Genomic DNA, 18,492 nt, shown 5'->3' with positions numbered 1-18,492 from the left:
TCATAAATCCAAATATTCTGACTCACATGTGCCTAAAATTTTGAGTTGCATTGATTAAGACTTTTTGCACCAATTGGGCTTAGCAGGGCTAACAGTCATTGAGAGAATAAGGGTCCAATTTTGTGCAAACCCTACTACTTATACCCTTAGCATCAAGATTTAGTAGTGTACTAAGTCAGTCTTGACTGAAGCCCTGTGAGCAGAGGTCATGGAGATATGGATTATCCTATCTGAGAAATTCAAGAGAAGACAGACAGGAGCACTGGATTGTCCTTTTGATAAATATAGAGGAAGGGGTGAAAGTGCTGGATTGTCCCATTAGATACATACTGGGTTTGTCTACACATGCATTAGATCTGGGAGCATTTTACTCGCGAGTAAACTACTTGCAAGTAAACACTCCCAGGCACGCATCTACACATGCAGGGAAGCGAGAACAGATTTGCAGCTAATGACAGTGTTTCCTGCCCCAGGGGGTGCTGCCTGCTGCCAGGGCGGGGACAATGTCCTCCTGCCTGACCGGGAGCTCCTGGCCCCAGCTCCCTGATTGGGGCAGGGGACTTGGAAAGAACTGCAGGGGAGGGGCGGGTTCCAGCTCCCTGCCTTGATTCACCAGTGTGGCAGCTAGCAGTAAGCCCTAGGCTGGGCAGGGCTTCCTTGCCCAGCCAGGGGCTCACCTACTAGCTGTCCCACCAGTAGATGGGGTAGGGGGCTGGGACCTGCTGCACCCCTGCAGGTCTTTTCAAGCCCTGTGCCTTGATTGCCCAGTTGGGGCATGGGGCTGGGACCTACCCCTGACCGGGACAGTGCCCAGCCCTCACTCCGTAATTTTGGGGGCTGGAGAGCCTGTTCCCCACTTAGCTCTGTAAGCCTATTCCCTGGCTAGCTCAACTGTGCAGTTAGTTACTAACACAGAGCTGGCTCTGGGAGCTCCTTGCTGGTGGGGGCTGTGGAACTGTTCCCTGCTCAGTTCCATGATCGTGGACAGGAGGCTGGGGTGCCTGTTCCCTGCCCAGCTCTGTGATCACAAGGGCGGGTGGGGAACTGGCTTTCCAGCCCCTTCCCCAGCCAGCTCCATGATCACAGAGCTGGGCAGGGAACAAGCTCCCCAGCCCCTGCCAGCAGGTAGCTCCCGGCACCAGCTCTCGTCACAGGGCCAGTACTGAGAGACCCTTATCTCCCAGCCTGAGCCCTGTGACTGCAGAGCTCGGGCTAGGAGATAAGGATGCCCCAGTGCCGACCCCATAACTGCCAAGCTGGCAGTGGGAGATAAGGCTCTCCCAAACCCCCGTTCCCCAATTGTGATGACTGGGAGATCAGGATCTCCCAGCCCTTGCTCCCCAATCACAATCTCATAGCAGGGGACATAGTCCCCACTCAGGCTCTCGTGGTAGAGTTCGCCCCAGGAGCAGGGAGCAATTTCCTACCCCCTGCTGGTCAGTTGACTGGGAGCAGATTTGCTCCTGGTCAGGCATCTATACAAGTGCTACTGTGTAGTAACTAATCTCAAATAAATTTGCTACTTGCATGTGCAGGTAGCAGATTTACTCACGATTAGCAAAGTGTACTACACAGTAAGCATGTGCACATGTAGATGCACACACTTAGTATTTAGTAAACTATGTTACTGCACGGTAAAGCATCTCATGTAGACACACCCACTGAGGACGGGACTAAGCAGCTTATCATCTGTTAAGGATTACTGCTCTCTAGAAATGGGCAAATGTGTGTGATGAAGCTTAATTCTGATAAATGCAAGCTAAGTACAGGGTCAGGGGTATGATCCCAAATGAATTTGCCAAACTGAGGATGCCAGTTAGAAAGCTGAAATGCCTAGGGAGACACCTAGTGTCACCATCTACACATGCACACACATACTGTACAGTAAATTAGTTTACTGGCGCAGTGGCAGTATCATAGCCTGGGAGGTCTGAACTGAGGCGTGATCATTGCAGTTAGTTTACTACCTGTATTTACAGGTAGTAACTAACTGCACATGTGTAGATGCTGGCCAGAAACAAATTTGCATCTGGTCAGCTCCTACATTAGGGGACCACAGGGGATGGGGAACTCCCCTGGTCCTGGGACTACTCAGCTCCCAACTCCCTTCAGGAGCTGGGAGCTCAGCAGCACTGGGACAAGGTAGCTCTCTGCCTCTCTACCTCCCTTCCCTCCCCCACCTCCCCTACCCATGCTGGCATTGCTTAGCTCCCAGCTCTCCACAGGAGCTGGGAGCAGAGCAGCGCTGTGACTTGAGAGCCCCCTGCTTCCTCACCCAGCCTGGAGCTGACTGGGGCAGGTCCCAGCCAGCTTCAGGCTGCACGAGGAGTTTCCTGCATAACCCAGGGCTGGCCAGGAACTATCCTGTTCTGGGGCAGGTCCTAGCCAGCTCTGGGCTGCCTGAGAAGTTCCCTGCCCAGCCCAGCCTGGAGTTGGCTGGGAACTGTCCCGCTTCTGGGAACTGTCTGGGACCTGCTCTAGGCGGGGCAGGGAACCCCTTGTGTAGCCCCAGGCTGCATAGAGAAGTCTCACTGGGCACAAGGCTTGTTCCCATGTGTAAGGGGTGGGAGAGCTCTTCAGAAGCAGCTGTCTCCTGGCCCCGTGCACATCAGGACACTCCCCAGCAGAGCAGCTGGCAGAGCTCTCCTGACCAGCCCCATGCTCTTTGCCATCCCCTGTGCTAGCACCCAGGGGGAGCCTGGAGCTCCACCTGGCTGCTGCAGAGAGGCAGAGCAGGGCAGGAACAGCCCCGTACCAGGCTGCTCCCATTGGGAGCAGATCTGCTCCCAAGAGGGAGCATGTGTAGTTGTGCTCCTGTGTAGGCTTACTGTGCAGAGTTTTAACTGTGCAGTAAGTCTACTTCAAATTAATAGCACATGTAGGCATGCCCACTGGGCATAGGCTGGAATGAACTAATAGTGTGATGCTGACACTGTTCTCCTACCTCTCATTGTACTGTTGTTTGGTAAGGGTAACTGGACTTCCATTTTCCTGGTCCTACCTTTTCTTAGGTGAAGGTGAGGGGCTCATCCACTGCTGTGAGAAAGGAAGAAATAGGAACAAGTGGCATTCTCCTCTCAACAGTGCCACAAAAATCTCTTTTGTCTTCAAGAGAGCTGTATGAGCTTGCAGGGAATCATCGCTTAGTCCTGAAGGTCTTCTAGGCTAAGTACAGACAGTCAAAAAGCCTAAGGCTGCATCAATTCAATCTTTGCAGGTTAGTCTAAGCTGCGGAGATTGAACTGAGAAGCAAGTGAACACATGTTCACTTTTGATTCCAGAAATGCAGCCATGTGTCTTCAGTCCCTCAGGCTGTGCGGGCCCTCTCCCGATCCCACCTGGGTCGCCATGTGCGAGTTCTCTCCTGATCCCATCCTCGTCGCCATGTGCGAGCCGGGGGCGAGCCGGGCCCGTCTTCGCACACAAAGTTTGCTAGGATCCGTGGGTTCTTGTGCTCTGAGGTAGTCCGGTCGTCTGAACAACTATGTCAGTTGTTCCAGCTGGCAAGGAATAGACTCACGCGAAGTTTGCTAGGCTCCGTGGGTCCGGTTCCTTTGCGCACAGGGAGGGATACATCTAGGAATCTATCGGCGATGGGGAGAGGCTAGAGGCTGTTCGTTCTTTTCCCTGGAGTTGGTGAAGCTCCGTGGGTTTGGTTATCAGGCCTCTATTGCCTTTTAAGAAAAGCGTTGGGTCCGTAAGGATCCACGGCGCTTAGAGATCTTCACGCTCTCCCTCTTGAACTCCAATTGCTCTCTCTCCAACTTGGGCGGAAACCACCCAAGGTCTTTATACGGCTAGCAAGCCAATCGCTAGCTGCCACGTGTGCATGTATTAGAAACGGCCAATAATGTGGCACGAATCTTCATACAAATGGCAGGAACTCCTTTGCACCATGCATTTCCTGGATGCAAAAGAAATGCACCATGCAAAGAAAGCTACAAATTTGGCGGGAATACTCCGTTGCACCGGGGTTCTCCTCTGCAGCAGAAAACTCCACCGTGCAAAGAAGCTGCAATTTAGCGGGAAAATAATTTAGCAGTGCCGAAGCACACAAACAAAAAATCACAACCTTGGGTTGTGACACAGGCCAGAAGCCAGGGGGTGCTAGAGCATGTCTTCCTCTTTAGCTGGAGCAGACAGCTTGGACCAAGGCTAGCCCACCCAGCCTGTGCAATGAGGTTTGTCAGGAATGTGCAAAAGTATGCTGGGATGCTGGGGGCTGTGAGTTAACTTTAATCTGGAGGGGATCTGGGACAGAAGTTCAATAACCTGATTTAACCTAAATGAGTTAAGTCTGATCCTACATCTATCCAGTGTTATCTTAAACCAGTTTTGGCCATTTTGAAAGTGGTTTATGTGCACTGAACTTCTGTTGTGTTACAGATTTGAACTGGTTTCCAATCACTTATACTGGTTTATATGTAATTTCTGTCTTTAGCCCTCGTGGCATCAGATCTTCCTTCCTCAGTATGGAGGGCTGTCTTCTCTTTTCAAGGAGGAATATATAATCAAATCTCCTTCTGTCCTTAGCAGCAAGGAGAAGTTTTTCCCAGTCACTAAGAAGAAAAGAAAACAGGGATGAGTTAGCAATAGCAGGAGAAGTTACTATCACAGTTCCTTTTTTATAAAAACCAAGATTTTTCTTGAACTACTACTGATTTTTAAATAGATAATAAGAACAGTGAGGACAGCCCACTTTAAGGCTGGCTTAATTTAGGGACCCAAAAACTTTAGTGCTGTCCTTTTGAGCTATGCGTAGGTAGTTCAGAGAAAGGAGTTTTTCTTTGGCTATAAGCTGGAGGAGTTAGCTGGCTTCTGTTGTTAAAAGATGTTTCTGTTCCTCTGCTAGTCTATGAAGAGATATCCCTGTCGGCAGTGCGAGAGTTCATTCAATGCCTCCAACAGTCTGCGCAGGCACATTCGCAATAATCATGATACAGCAAAGAAAGTTTACACGTGCTGGTGAGTACCCATTGCTTCTTTCTGGAAATTATCTTCTCTATCAAGTTTAAAAGCTCCTTATAATGGATCTTGTTTACTCCAGGATATAAAATTGCTTTGGGAGAGAGTTAAGAGGAGGAATGTATTAGATGCAAGTGACTTGTTGGCTAAGATAAGTAGGGGTGCACCGACAGAGATTTTTTGGGTAAATGCTGATGGCTGATTTTTAAGGAGCTATATTGGCTGATAGCAATCCAATTCCAATATGCAGCCTGGCAGCTTGGAGACCAGTGTCAGGCTGGTAAGTCTGGTGTCAGGGAAGGGGTGGAGGTGGGAAGGGGCATGGGGGGTGGCAGATCAAGGCCCCCGTGGTGAGGGAGGGAGTGGGGTTGGGGCAGGTGCTGCTCAGCCTGGGAGGGGTGGGTGCAGGACGGAGCTGCGAGCAGCTCATCTGGAGGGGTCACAGTGGGGGCAGCTCCCACCCTGCACACACCTTGGGAGGGCACTGGGGGTGCATGCCCCCAGATCTGAGTGTGGGGTGAGAGCAGGTTGCCACTGTGGACAGGGACTGGGGCAGCGCCAGGCTCTTCCTGGTGGGCTTGTTGGGCTGGAACTGCACTCGGGGTGTGTGTGTGTGTGTGGGGGGGGGGGAGCTGCAGTCTTCCCAAATTTCCCCATAGGCCCCCTGCAGCCCCCCTCCCAGCTCTGCTGCCACCACCCGCCCCAAGTGCAGCCTGGCCCAACACCCCCACCGGGAAGAACCGGGACTGCCCTGGCCCCAGCCCGCCCTCACCCTATGCACAGATCTAGGAGCACGTGGGCCGCATGCCCTCCCCCCCGCCGTGTCCCCCCAGACAAGCCGCTCACAGCTCCATCCTGCGTTTTGCCCCACCCAGGCTGTGCAGCGCCTGCCCCTTTCCCACTCCCTCCTTCATCATGGGGGCCTTGATCCGCACCTCCGATGCCCCTTCCCTCTTGTCACCCCTTCCCCCACACCAGACTTACCAGCCCAACACTGGTCTCCAAGCCACTGGGCTGTGCTTGTGGCCCTGTGCATGCTATGGCTGTGCGCATGCATGGGGCATTTATTGGCCACATCATCAGCCTCATCAGGCAAGAAAAAACAATTTCCAATACTGTCAATTTTCCCTATATTGGTGCTGATCCAATATGGGATCGATGTATTGGTGCACCTCCAAAGTTAAGTCTTGACCCTTGGAGACTTGAAGTGAGGTTTGAGTCTGAGTTCTGAAGGTGTATTTGAGAGTGCAGCCATGCATGCCTGTAGAATGGCCAGTGGCACAGGACACTCCATCCTCCGTTACAGTCACATACACCTGAAGATCGGTATGAAGTCTGCAGAGTGCTGCAAAGCAGAGCAGTTTGTCTCGCATCCAATTTACATGTGTTTAAATGAATGAATTGGGCTCAGTGGGTGTTTTTTAGGGAAGAGAAGCCTCAACAGATTGGAAATGGGATTTTGAATACTTTTAATCTAGCTAGGTAGCTTAGTAGTGAATGAAAGTCATTGCCATTGGTGGCTAGTTATAGCTGGGAATAGGGGCTCAGTCTAGAGGTAAAAGTATGCATGTTACAAAACTACCATCATCACACTAGGATCCTTGTTTGCAGTCACAGCACATACATCAAGAACTGAATGGGTAGTGTCACTGACACTACGCTTCAAAGTGGAGTCCCTCTAGTCTTGAGAGACATTGGTGGGGGATGCTTGCAGTGAGATAGCCCCTTTACTAATGTTTTGGATAAATACAAACAACCCTGAGGGGTGTTCTGTTCTTTTTCCTTGTACTAAATTCACTAGAAACCTATTTTAAAAGAAGTTACGTCCCTCATGTACTATATACTATATTTCATCAGCCTGCATAGTGGGCAGTAATGAAGTTCAGTAAACAGATGAGAAATAAGACTCCAACGCTGGTAAGGACTCCTGATATGAATAAACCCCCTATGGTTTTTCAACTGAAACTTGTACATTTTTCTTTTATTTGGACTGTAGTGTGATTTAGAGCCTTGCAGAGAGGGTGGAACACTAGCTAGCAGTGCATTATTTTGTGATAAATTCATACACAATGACCTGAAGAATTATGGGCACCTGGTTTGTCTAAGTGTGTTTTCTTTCTGGATCAATTGTTTTTCCAAATAGGGTGTCTTAGACCAAAAATAATATTATGCTTTTTTCGTAAAAGAATTCATGTAGGAATGTGTGATAAATGGGAACTTGCAAGTACAGTCACCGTTATTAGGATGTAAGGGTCCAGTGGATCTGTGTTCTATTTATTTTCTGGACATCATACAGAAATGGATCCAAAGCGCAATCATGTGTAAAAATCATGAGTGTAAAATCATGTTATACCTACAACAGAAAAAAATGATTACAGGTTCAAATGAGCACTGGATAGGTTTCATTCTCAAGCTAATCCTGGTCCTGTCTCAAAGTACAATTATATAAGTCTGTCTTGGAGAGTGTCTGTCTATTCCAAGTATCCTAAATGAAGTTGTAAAAACTTATCACCTGGCACATCTTACACCTGGCTTGACAAAAACTTCTCTTCCTCATAATTTGAGATGGGATGTGCTCTGAGGGACTGACTTGCTTTCTGGCTTCTGCTTTCTGGGAGCCCCACCACTTCTGCAGCCCAGATTGCTGCTTCCGCACCCTCCTTTGCCAAATATTGGATCCTACCTTAAATACATGAATACCTAATTAAAGCAAATTTGCCCAGACTAGAACCTGAAGATCAAGGAGTTTTAGAAGAGGATATTATACCAGAAGAGATACTAGATGTAATTAAGTCTCTCAGAAATTGTAAATCTCCAAGCCTAGACCAGAGTTTTTTACAAATATTTTAGAACAGAATTAGTGCACTCATTATCAGCAGCTTTTAATGAGATACTGAAGGAGAAAAAGACTCCTTATACTTGAAGAGAAGCACATATTAGTGTAATCCCAGAACTAAATAAGGGTCTATGTGTTTGTGTCTCATATAGACCTACATCTTTATTAATTAAGATGCAAAAAATTTTAATCTGTTTAGAGTAAGAAAATACTCCCTAAATATATTAATAAAGACCAAACAGGGTTCATAATGAATAGGCAGTTGACTGATAAAATCCATAGCGTCTTAGATCTGATTTTTCATGCAGAATTAACTAATGAACCCCACATTTTTATCATTAGATGCTGAAAAAGCTTGATTGTGTCAATTGGCAGGTTTTTAAAAAAAAGCCTTAGATACTTTTGCACTTGGTATTGTACATTTTGGACAGTTATTCAAAGTCCATTTTTCCAATACCTGCAATAGAGACAATTTTAAATACACTCCCAGGAATGGTAAACCTCGGTAGAAATCTGACAGAATTTGAGAAAATATTGGTCACACCTATGAAGTGCACAGGTCTTTTGTCTGTTATATAAAGCAATTTTAAATACCCATATAAAAGACAAAACACTGTTTATGATAAGGTGGGCTAATGACGTTGGACCAAAAATTAGTGCTGAAGAATGGGACCATCTGCAACAATGGTCCTCACATCCATTTACACAAAAATAAAAGAAAATATTTTAAATTCTATATTGATGGTATCTCACCCCACTTAAAATTAAATGCATTTATGGTAAATGCTTTTACCAACCTTCTTATGGTATAAGAACAAATTTTGGAGTGAATGTAATTAGTGGGGAGTTTTGTACCACGTGTGGTGGACATGTCCCAGAATTAAACTGTTTTGGAAGAAGGTTGGAGACATGGTGAGGGAAATAACAGGAAGTCAATTATCAGATAAATCTCTAGTGTTCCTATTGAATCTCCATGAGAACTCTGAAACATAGAAGTGTCATTGGGAATTTATCACTCACCTTCTGGTGGCCACAAGAATTAAAATTGTGAAAGCCTAGAATAGAAGTGACACCCCTAAAATCACTGACTGGCTTCAAAAAGTTTGGGAACTTTTAGTAATAGAAAAGTTAGTGTTCTAACAGGGAAGAGGACAAAAAGATACTTGCTTGGAAATCTCATGAAAATTTTTCAATTTTTTGCTAAGAAAGAGTCTTCTTCTGCCTCCAAACCAGAAAATCTGAGAAACGCTTTTCAATATTGATGTACACGTTCTATAAGCTAATACTTAAGAGTAAATTTAGAATAAATTTAAAATTAAAAAAGCAGAGATGAGTAAAAGATCATGAGATTTCTGAAAGTTTGATGCTCCCAAATTCCACTAGGTCTCTCTTATTGTTTCCTATCAAATTCATCTCCAAACTGTACACACGCAAAAGAGATTTTCTGTTTTCCTCGTTAGAGTCCTTTGCATTACAGGAAGCAATGCTGGTTGGGTAAATAGGAGACCATGAGTTCAGTTTTTGCCTCTTCCACTGTTGGTGCTTTCTGTGCACTTCACTGCAATTACTGGATAAGGCCTCAGTGTTTATGAAGGAGGCAGGCACCATTTCCCCAGTTTTGTAATCAGGGTCAGAGGATCAAGAGACATTTGAAGAAAGCCACATCTGGCAAAGCAGGGAATGGGATGTCAGTCTGTAATATAACAGACTCAACATTCATCCACTTAGCCACTCTGGCTCTTGGAAAGGGTTCACTCTATCTATGCACTTGGCCATACTGTATGTAAAACAAAGCTGCTTCACCTACTTACCTGCCACCTTTCTAGAACACCCAGAAATGAATGAACATTATGTAAATGCAAGGCATTTAAAAAAAAACCAATTTGAAGCCCATTCTGATTATCAGGGCTGAGTTTCCTACGTAGCACAGGCCATAGAATTTCCCTTGGCTATGAGTCCAATCCAACAGTTTGTGGTTAAATTAGAGTATCTCTTTTAGGAAGACACACAGACTGAATGTCAGGGCTCCTTGCAGGGAATTTACCTCATGCCTTAGCAACTTCCTCCAGTGGTTAATTATTCCCACTGTTAAAATATGCTGCTTATTTCCAGTTCATACTTTGCTGGCTTCTACTTTTAGCCTGCAGATTTTTTCCTGTACCTGTCTGCTAAATTAAAAAGGCCTCTAGTATCAGGTTTCTTCTCGCTGTAAGTAAATGTGAACTGTGATCTTAGCTGCCTCTTAATCTTCTCTTTGGTTAACTAACTAGACCAGTCCCTTTTGTCTATTGCTGTACGATTTGGAAGTATCTGAAGCCCCAAGCCGGGGTAGAGGATGCTTGCCGGTAGTAGGGTTACATGTGGTTCTCAAATGACTCGCATGGATTTGGAATTGATTTGGCTGATCTGACTTGGGGGACAAAAACATTTCCTTAAAAAAAAAAAAATCTGTTTTGCAGACGACAAATCTTTTGGCTATATTGAGGACAATTCAGTTTTTCAAAAGCCTTTCTAAAGTGTGGACTTACTGTTCAAACTGTAGTCTCATTAAGCCCCATAAGTGAAGGTAATAGTTTTTCTCTGCTTTTGCTTAATATTCCCTTTTAGTATAGGTCCAAGTATTGTGCTTGATCTTTTTTGTCTCTTCATCTCACTTGGAGATCATTGTCAGTTCACTTAGATGTTCATTCTGACCCCAAAGTCCTGTTCAGTCACTGCTTTCCAACATACCATCCACCTCCTGGAATTAAAGTCTATATACAGTTCCTTGTTTGTAATGTATGGGCTTGCATTTGACTGTCAGAATGCACGTTGCTTGATTATGCTAAGTTTAACAGGCCAGATAAATAAGGGTGCATGACCTCCCTCTTATAATTATTTACCATTTCACTCATCCTTGTCTCATCTGCTAGTTTAATTGCAATTATTGTGTATTTTTTTTCTAGATCTGTGATATTAAGTAGCATTGTGCAAAATGAAAGCCTCTGAGGGCCTCCCATTTGTTACTACTTCCTTCTTAATTATTATGTCTTCAGACTTACAAGTTAGCCAGTCTGAAGTCAATTTAATACAGCGGTTGGCAGCTGTGGTCCATGGGCAGGAACTGATCCATGGACGTGGGGCTCTAGCAACTGGATTGACCCAATTTGGTGCTAGGACCCAGCTTCCTCTGCCACCGCTTTTCTCAGCAGTTGCACAGGGAAAGAGCCTGGCACTTTTCTCCATAGCGTCATGGGGAACGTGTCTGCAGCTGATGGTCTTTCCTACAGTGGTGGGAGGCTTTGGCAGCAGTTGCTTTTCCCTGTCACTGCTGGGATGAGTACTGGCTGTGGACTCTCTCCCTGTGCTGCTGCTGCTGGGAAAAGTGATGGTAGTGTTTGGGTCCTGGTGCTTACCTACCGGCACTGGCCTACCTCTGACTCACTGGGTCAATCTGGCCCTCAGCCAGCCCCTGATTTAACACATACCATGTTGGTTTTGTACAATCTGTTCTGCTTTAAACAGAACAACGTGCTGACTTCACAAAAGTCAAATTCACTGACTTCACAGAAGTCAAAATATATCAAGTTACCTTTATCAACTGGCATTTTACTTTGGTCAAAGAATATTGAGTTTGTTTGACAAAACTCATTTTCCACGAAAACTTGTTGGCTGACATGGATGATATTTCTGTTCATTGTTATCCTGTATCGGCCATTTCATTATTTTGTCCATGATCAGTGTTAGGCTAATTGATGTGGATTTAGCAGTCATCTCATATAAGTCTAAATATTGCCATTACACTGTCTTGTTTTCTAGTCCTTTGAAACTTTCCCAGTTTTCCAAGCCACATCAAAAATTAACATCAACAGATCAGAGAGAGCCTTGTCAGATTCTTTTAAAACTCTTGGATGCAAATTATCCAAACTAGGAGTGTTTAATTGTGGTAGAAGCTGTCTTTGTTGGTTTTGCTAAAATACAGCTGATACTAAACATAACAGCCCTAGAAGAGGAATAATACTATTTAATTCAAATATACTGCTGAATGAATACCCACAAATCTCAATGCATCTCCTGAAAGTGTAGGTTTTGCTTTCTTTGTTGTACAGATAGAGACTGAAAGAGAGAAGGGAGAAGGTCATATAGTCAGCCAGCAGCAGAGCAGAGAGTAGTTGCCACATTTCCGGCTCCCAGTCCAATCACTTATGTACTTAACCTTGCTGCAAAGATGGGCACAGTTTTAATACAGACTTAAGACTTCACGTTTAATATTGGTTTGAAAAGCCTGTGTTAGGGAATGAAGTCTAGGGATGTCCTTTTGCTCATAATTCCTTTTAGATATTCAAATCTTCCCTGAAGACTACAGACAGCTTCCAAAGTCAGATGTGTGTAGATGTGTATAAACTCCCTTGCACAGGATAGATTTGAAAACAGCATTGAGAAATAAATGTGCAGTTAGATTATTCATCATTAATGGGTCACTGTGATCAAAGCTGCTTGCATATTTTTATAGAATCTTTATATATAATATGAGCTAGAATCAGAGTACCACTAAGCTGGCACTCGTGGGTAACGAATCTGCATCTGTCATAGATTTCCTGCCTCTTCTTATGCAAGCCTTTCAAATCTGTCAGAGCACCGATTCCTGTAAACAGGCCCTGTGTGTAACACAACAGGACCTGGTCTCAGCTGAATCAGTAGTTGCTACTGTAATAATAATAAGCAATACATTTACCTGTCTTTTCTGTACAATACCTTTCATACTTGGGACTTTGTCCAGTTGCTTACTATTTTGCCAGGGATAGTAAATAATCTGATGCCAATAAACGTAGCATTGCTGCATTTTCTTTGCTGATCTAACAGATGTTTTCATTCTCTAGATTCTGCAGCCAATCACATTTCTGATTCTCCCAGCCTTCTGTACTATCGATAGGCTGCCTGTGTGTAAGTTAATACTCATGCTTCACTTTATTAATAACTGACTTCCTTTTTTTGTATTTTTAAGGTACTGCACAGATGAAAATCAAACATTTCCTCAGCCATTCATGCTGGAGAATCACATCAGCCTCATGCATGGCATTAAAAATCCAGACCTATCCCAGATGTCCAAAGCAAAAGCTCCAGCGAGAAACTCAACAGAAGTAATTAACATATTTTTACTGAAAAATAAGTGTGTTGGATATGTGTCTGTATATTTAGGGGGATTATGTAGAGTGACTTCCTTAGATGCCAGGACACAGTGACAGGTAAATGTAGGTATATTGTCTAGTTTGCAGAATGAGTAAGAAAATAGCTGTAAGTACTGTGCCTAAACTGAAACTTAAGAGTTAGGAGGGAAAATGTAATCCTGTTCATCATGTTGTACATGAAAAATCAGATGCGTCTTTAGGGCTGATACTTTCTCTGTTGGGACTTTGCCAAAAGGCAATTGTTTTTTCTACTGAGTTTGTTGAAATCTTTTTAGCTGCTTTTAAAAATGAACACAAGTTGGGAACAAGTAACATACTTTTTCAAACCCTGCAGATATCGACATTTGCTTTTTCTTTTTTGTTTTTAGTCCCACCTTAGAAATGACTGCAGCTTAAATTCATTACGCAGCAATGACTGCAGCTATAATTCATTAATTATTTGTGTTATGTCAGTACCTAAGGGGAAAAACCAGGATTCATCCCCTATTCTACTATGTATTATATACACGTAGAATGAGATTGGTCCCTACCATACAGAGCTTAAAATCTAAACGGACAATACAGACCAAAGGTTGGGTAGAATGGTTGTAAGATACCAGCAGACTGAATAGACTGCAGGCCTCCAAATGGCATGCGAGTTCCATGAATATTTTATTGATTTCTGTTTATTAATTTTGTGAATGGGAGTTGATTAGCTGAAAGGACCAATAAAGGGGAAGAAGAAAGAAACATCAAAGAGAAGGGAGGGTGGGATGGTGGATGATGTGACTTAAAGTGTGGAGGTTGTGAGGAAAGCAGGACACACACGTAGTAAAAAGCCCATCTGCAGAAGAGGATATCCAGAGTAGCAACTGAAAAGCCTTGAGGAACTGATGATATCGCATTCAAAAGTCCCTGCTCACTGGCCTTAGTTTGCTGCCTCTGGCTAATATTTTGGGTGACCTTTCCCAGGTCATTTTCCCCTGAAGATCACAGGACTGAGGAAAAGAATGAGTCTAGTAGGCATTCATCGTAACTAAATCTCTACCTTTTTCCATCTCTGTTCTGACATCTCACTTCTCTACTTTTATCTCTTCACAAGCCTGCCCTTCTACTTGTTTGTATTGGTTCTGTCTCCCACTTTCATCATTATAGGTTCTGTTCCACCCCAAATATTTGCAACCCTGTCCCCTCATGTGCATCACACTGCCTGCTTTTCCTTCCTTATTTATCTGGGCTTCATCTTTATTTAAATTGTACCATTCCTACTTGTAAGCACTTAGCTTCCTGGTTTTACAGACTCTGTGAACACTCTTTCAGTATTCAGCTCCATTCTTTGCATCTATGCTGAGTGTCAAAATAAAGAAACACAAGTCCTGTTATTTCTCTTTGCCTCAACAGTATTACACGATTTTGCTGAATGACAGCTGATGTCTGCCCTAACAGATAGGAAGCTCCCAGCAATGGTTTCTGTAATCTGTTGTAAACCTTCTTTGACCTTTTCTTTGATACTTTTGTGCCTGCTAGGACCACTCTATCTACTTTAATTATCTTCCTGTCACCTTCCCAACCCCCTCTGCCAGCACAAGAGCCAGTTTATTTTGGAAGTAGCTTCTCTCTAGTGACTGGTCTGTGCCTGTATATAAGGGTTGTCCCAGTTCTTTCAAAACCTAAAATTCACCTTCTGTCACGCTGCCTCATATGGTGCATGGCACTGGCTGGAATTCTGAAAGAGTATGCAGAATATCAGTCTTCACTGTTTTCCCATTTACTGGACTCCTAGATCTTTCCTACTTACAAGGTGAAGGGACGAAGAGCAGTGTCATAGGCACCCACCATGTAGTCTTTTGTATACTTGGAACCTGCCTTGTTATCTGTGAATGTATCAATAGGTGAAGAGACTCTTCCATCCTGACTGGAATCCAGTATTTTATTGCACAGTGGGCCAATCTGTTTCCTTGTCTTTATTTACTCAATGTTAGGAATGGGTTGGGATGCTCATTTGATCCAAAGTGATCTCATCCAGTATCTCCCCAGTCTGCTTGATCTCAGCCTTCTGATTTTTGAAACATTCCTTCTTCCAGGACCTATGGTGTGGCTACACCACTAAAACTCCCCTTGATAACCTCTTACCCTTTACCTAGTGGAAAGCCAGATGTTAAGTTGGCCTTCATGGTCCTGAAAGCAGGTTTAGCTGTTCTAGGCATAGGAATGACTCCAGAGCCTGATCCAGGAGTGTGCCAAGGGCAGACAAATACAGATAATTTATGCTCACCACTAGGTGTGTGCCTTAATGGAGTTCAGTTCGAAAGGGTCCTAAGAAACAACCTTGCTTCCCCCACCCTGGCCTGAACCATGACATTGTGAGCTCTTCAAGAATGGGTTTTTCTCAAGAAAAGCCCTGATACCTTTTCCTGGGCTGTCCTGAGAGGCTGTCCCATCAGGTTTGACGTTATAGGAGGCTGGAGGAAATGACATTATGTGGAGATGCAGAAAGAATAGTTTCTGCAGCCACAGTAAAGGATATTAAGGAACTGGTTTGCTGGACAAATGGGATGCTGTCCAGCATAACCAGGATTGGATGTTCTCATGCTGTGAACAATGTACAGTGAAACCTGAGGGATTTAGTGCTGTTAGAAAAGGTAGTGAAGGAAAGGTCTCCAAAGGCAGCATTATTTAACTCCTTCTAAACAGGAGGTGTGAAACACTGAGTAAGAGTGCGTTTTCCCTAAAGCACTCCTACATCTGTTATGCACCTCATAAAAATGCATAGATTCAGCAAGCTGAAGCACTTGCTTGTACATTGACTGTATTCCTAAAGTTGTGCTTTATTTTTTTTCTTTAAGGCAAAATCTCCAAAGAGAATGTCTGCAGGTGAACTGGGGCAGATGGAAACCACTGCAAGATCTGAAGCTCCACCAGCCAAAAAACTGAAGGCACATTGGAAATGTGCTAAATGTGGATTTGCAACAGACACCAATACTGAATTTCAGGAACACATACCTCAGCACAAGACAGACAGCTCCACTTACCAGTGCTTGCTCTGTGGCTTGTGTTATACATCTAGCATCTCTCTGAACAGACACCTCTTCATTGTTCATAAAGTAAAAGATCCAGAGGAGGAAGAGGAGGAGGAGGAGGAGGAGCAGCAGCAGGAGGAGGAGGAGGAGGAGGAAAGAGAGAAGTTAGACCTAGAGATGAATGAGAATGGACATGAAGAGTATAATGGTGAGATGAACACTACAGTGGAGGAAGAACATAGTTTGAAATGCAGAGTGTGTGAGACTGAATCAACACTTTGTGGACACAGTCAGCCGCGTGGCACGGAGGATCCCAATAGCAGTTCTCAGAACAATCATTCAAAGTCTCTTAAGATTTAAAAGGGCAGTTTTTACTTGGAATGTTGGGTGAGAATAGGGCAAATCTTTGAAATATCCTGTTGATTTCTTAGGATGGACTGTGCTTTCCATTAACTTTTATTTGTAAGGGAAATAATTAATTAAAAAAAAAACTGCGTCCACCTCCATAGCACTAAATCTCTGCCAGATCAGAGACGTGAAAAGGGAAAGCAGGGCAAGGATCCCCTGCTGGAACTTGTCCAACTCTTAAGGATCAAGGAGCACTTTCTGCAACCTGTTTCCTTTCCTCAATCAAGCTCTCTTCCATTGAGTGTGCACTGCCTCAGCCTGACCTCCCCTAGCCTTGCCTTTCTTTTTTCTTTTAATTTCCTTCCAGTATTTATGATTTAAAGTCCTCTTCCATTTTATAATGTGATCCAGACAACCATACATCAAGCAAATTAACTCATCAGGACTGTACAGTTCTGTGCTAAAGCCTCCATCATGCAGCAGATGCGAGCTGGAGGTTTTCCTTAGCCTGCATAGTGCTGGTTGATTTTTCCCTAGAGGTATTTTTGTTTCCCTGCAAATGTGACTGAACTGGTGTTTTCTAAATTGAAATCAGCCTGGACAAGATTTTGTGTCACCAGGATCAATTAAAAAAAAAATTGAAATATTCCTGATTCCTCTAAATATTTAAGTGATCTGAGCTGAAGATCACACATCACAAATTGACAAAGGCCTTGTCTATTCTGGGGATTTGCCGTTATTTCAAAGTATTTGGTGGTCAAGCATCAATTTAGTTGCATTGCAGCAAACCCTACTGAAGACTGGTAGAGACAAAATAAGCTGTATCTGCCACCTGTGTAGTTTACCCCTGCTCCAAACCAGGATGAAGTTGCAGAAGTACATACTGCAGCATATGGTACATTTGCCTTTCTGCATTGGGGTTACTCATCAGTACAAGACTAGCCTCCAATGGCTGAAATCCACAGAATAGACAAATGGAACCTGCCCGTGGCTGTATCAGCTGGAGTGGACTCGACTATACGCTTCCAATCCTGTCAACTAAAATCTCTGTAAGAGAAATGTACTTAATCTGCTTTTGTTTGTTAGCTCCCTATTTAGGAAGCAGATACTGCCATTATAGTGAGACCGGTCTATCTGATGACACCATGGTGTGTGGCCCCATTCTTTTATGCATAACTTAGCAAACTCGATTTCCCACAACTGCTAGCAGCAGCAACTCTTGTGGCATAGAGAGTTCCACATGTTTGATCAGGCAAGGAAGAGAGCGGGTCCCACAGCGGTGCTGGTATATATTTGAGAGACCACCGTACTGTAATGCTTCAGATTGCTCTAGCTCCTTTGATAGCAGATCTCCCACCTTTACTCAATTTTATAAATTACTTTGGAGACTTTTTATTTCCATGTAGTCATATTGACTCTTCCCCTTTCCTCCTTCCACACTGTTTCCTCATGCATTCTCTTCACTTGCTTTGTGTAATGTAATTACTTCTATACAGTTTTTATGTTGAGCCAGAATCTTGCTCGTTATTGTTTACTATGACAATGTTTAAATAATTTAAAAACTATTTATCTTATTGCATTTGAATTGCTCACTTTCTTGTCTCAATGTGTTTTGATACAAACAGTTTGGACTCTTTGTATTTTTTGATACTGTGTACTTTAGCCTAGGGAATGTTTTACAAGGTAGCCGATGTAGAGTACCAATAGCAGGGGTCACTCCCAAGCCATCACATATCTATTTAATCTGCAGTGGCATTTGTGCCTTGCTATAATGTTTACTTCAAAATATTTCAAATAAAAGCATCCAACAATGCATGGATGGGCTTCCATTCTTTTCCAGGCAACATTGGGAAGCCAGTGCAAAAGTACAAATAGCCACTGCCTTTCAGGCATTTCTAGATATGCTCTCTATTGCTTGATTTTTTTCATCCCAGAAGTTTATGTCCCAGTCTTGGCTTTTGATGATGCCTGGACACTGGACCGAAGATTTTAACAAATGTGACTGCAAGAATCAGAAGTTCCATGAAGTCCTGATTAGTTTGTGCAACAGGTCATGAAAATGTCCCAAGTACTCTATAGCTTCAGGAGTAGAATGAGAAATGACTTTGCTTTCTTCTGTGAGTAGATAGCAGCATTTCCATATTGGGCCCCTTATAATAAATGTCCAGGATGCGCC

At 43.9% G+C, this 18,492-nt stretch overlaps 1 protein-coding gene across 1 annotated transcript in view; it reads left to right on the top strand.

The window, feature by feature from the left end:
- Positions 1–18,129, top strand: part of ZNF592 (zinc finger protein 592) — a 72,084-nt gene extending 53,955 nt beyond the window's left edge. The window contains exons 7-9 of the mRNA XM_006020256.3: positions 4,853–4,965; positions 12,786–12,921; positions 15,795–18,129. Of these exons, the coding sequence (XP_006020318.1) occupies positions 4,853–4,965; positions 12,786–12,921; positions 15,795–16,328 (783 nt within the window). The 3' untranslated portion in view covers positions 16,329–18,129. The remainder of the gene's footprint in view (positions 1–4,852; positions 4,966–12,785; positions 12,922–15,794) is intronic.
- The last annotated feature ends 363 nt before the right edge of the window (positions 18,130–18,492 follow it).

The sequence above is a fragment of the Alligator sinensis genome, unplaced genomic scaffold, assembly GCF_000455745.1.
Source record: "Alligator sinensis unplaced genomic scaffold, ASM45574v1 scaffold1097_1, whole genome shotgun sequence".
Lineage (NCBI taxonomy): Eukaryota > Metazoa > Chordata > Crocodylia > Alligatoridae > Alligator > Alligator sinensis.
The sequence above is the reverse complement of the archived record's forward strand: the minus strand, read 5'-3'. Positions and strand labels throughout refer to the sequence as shown.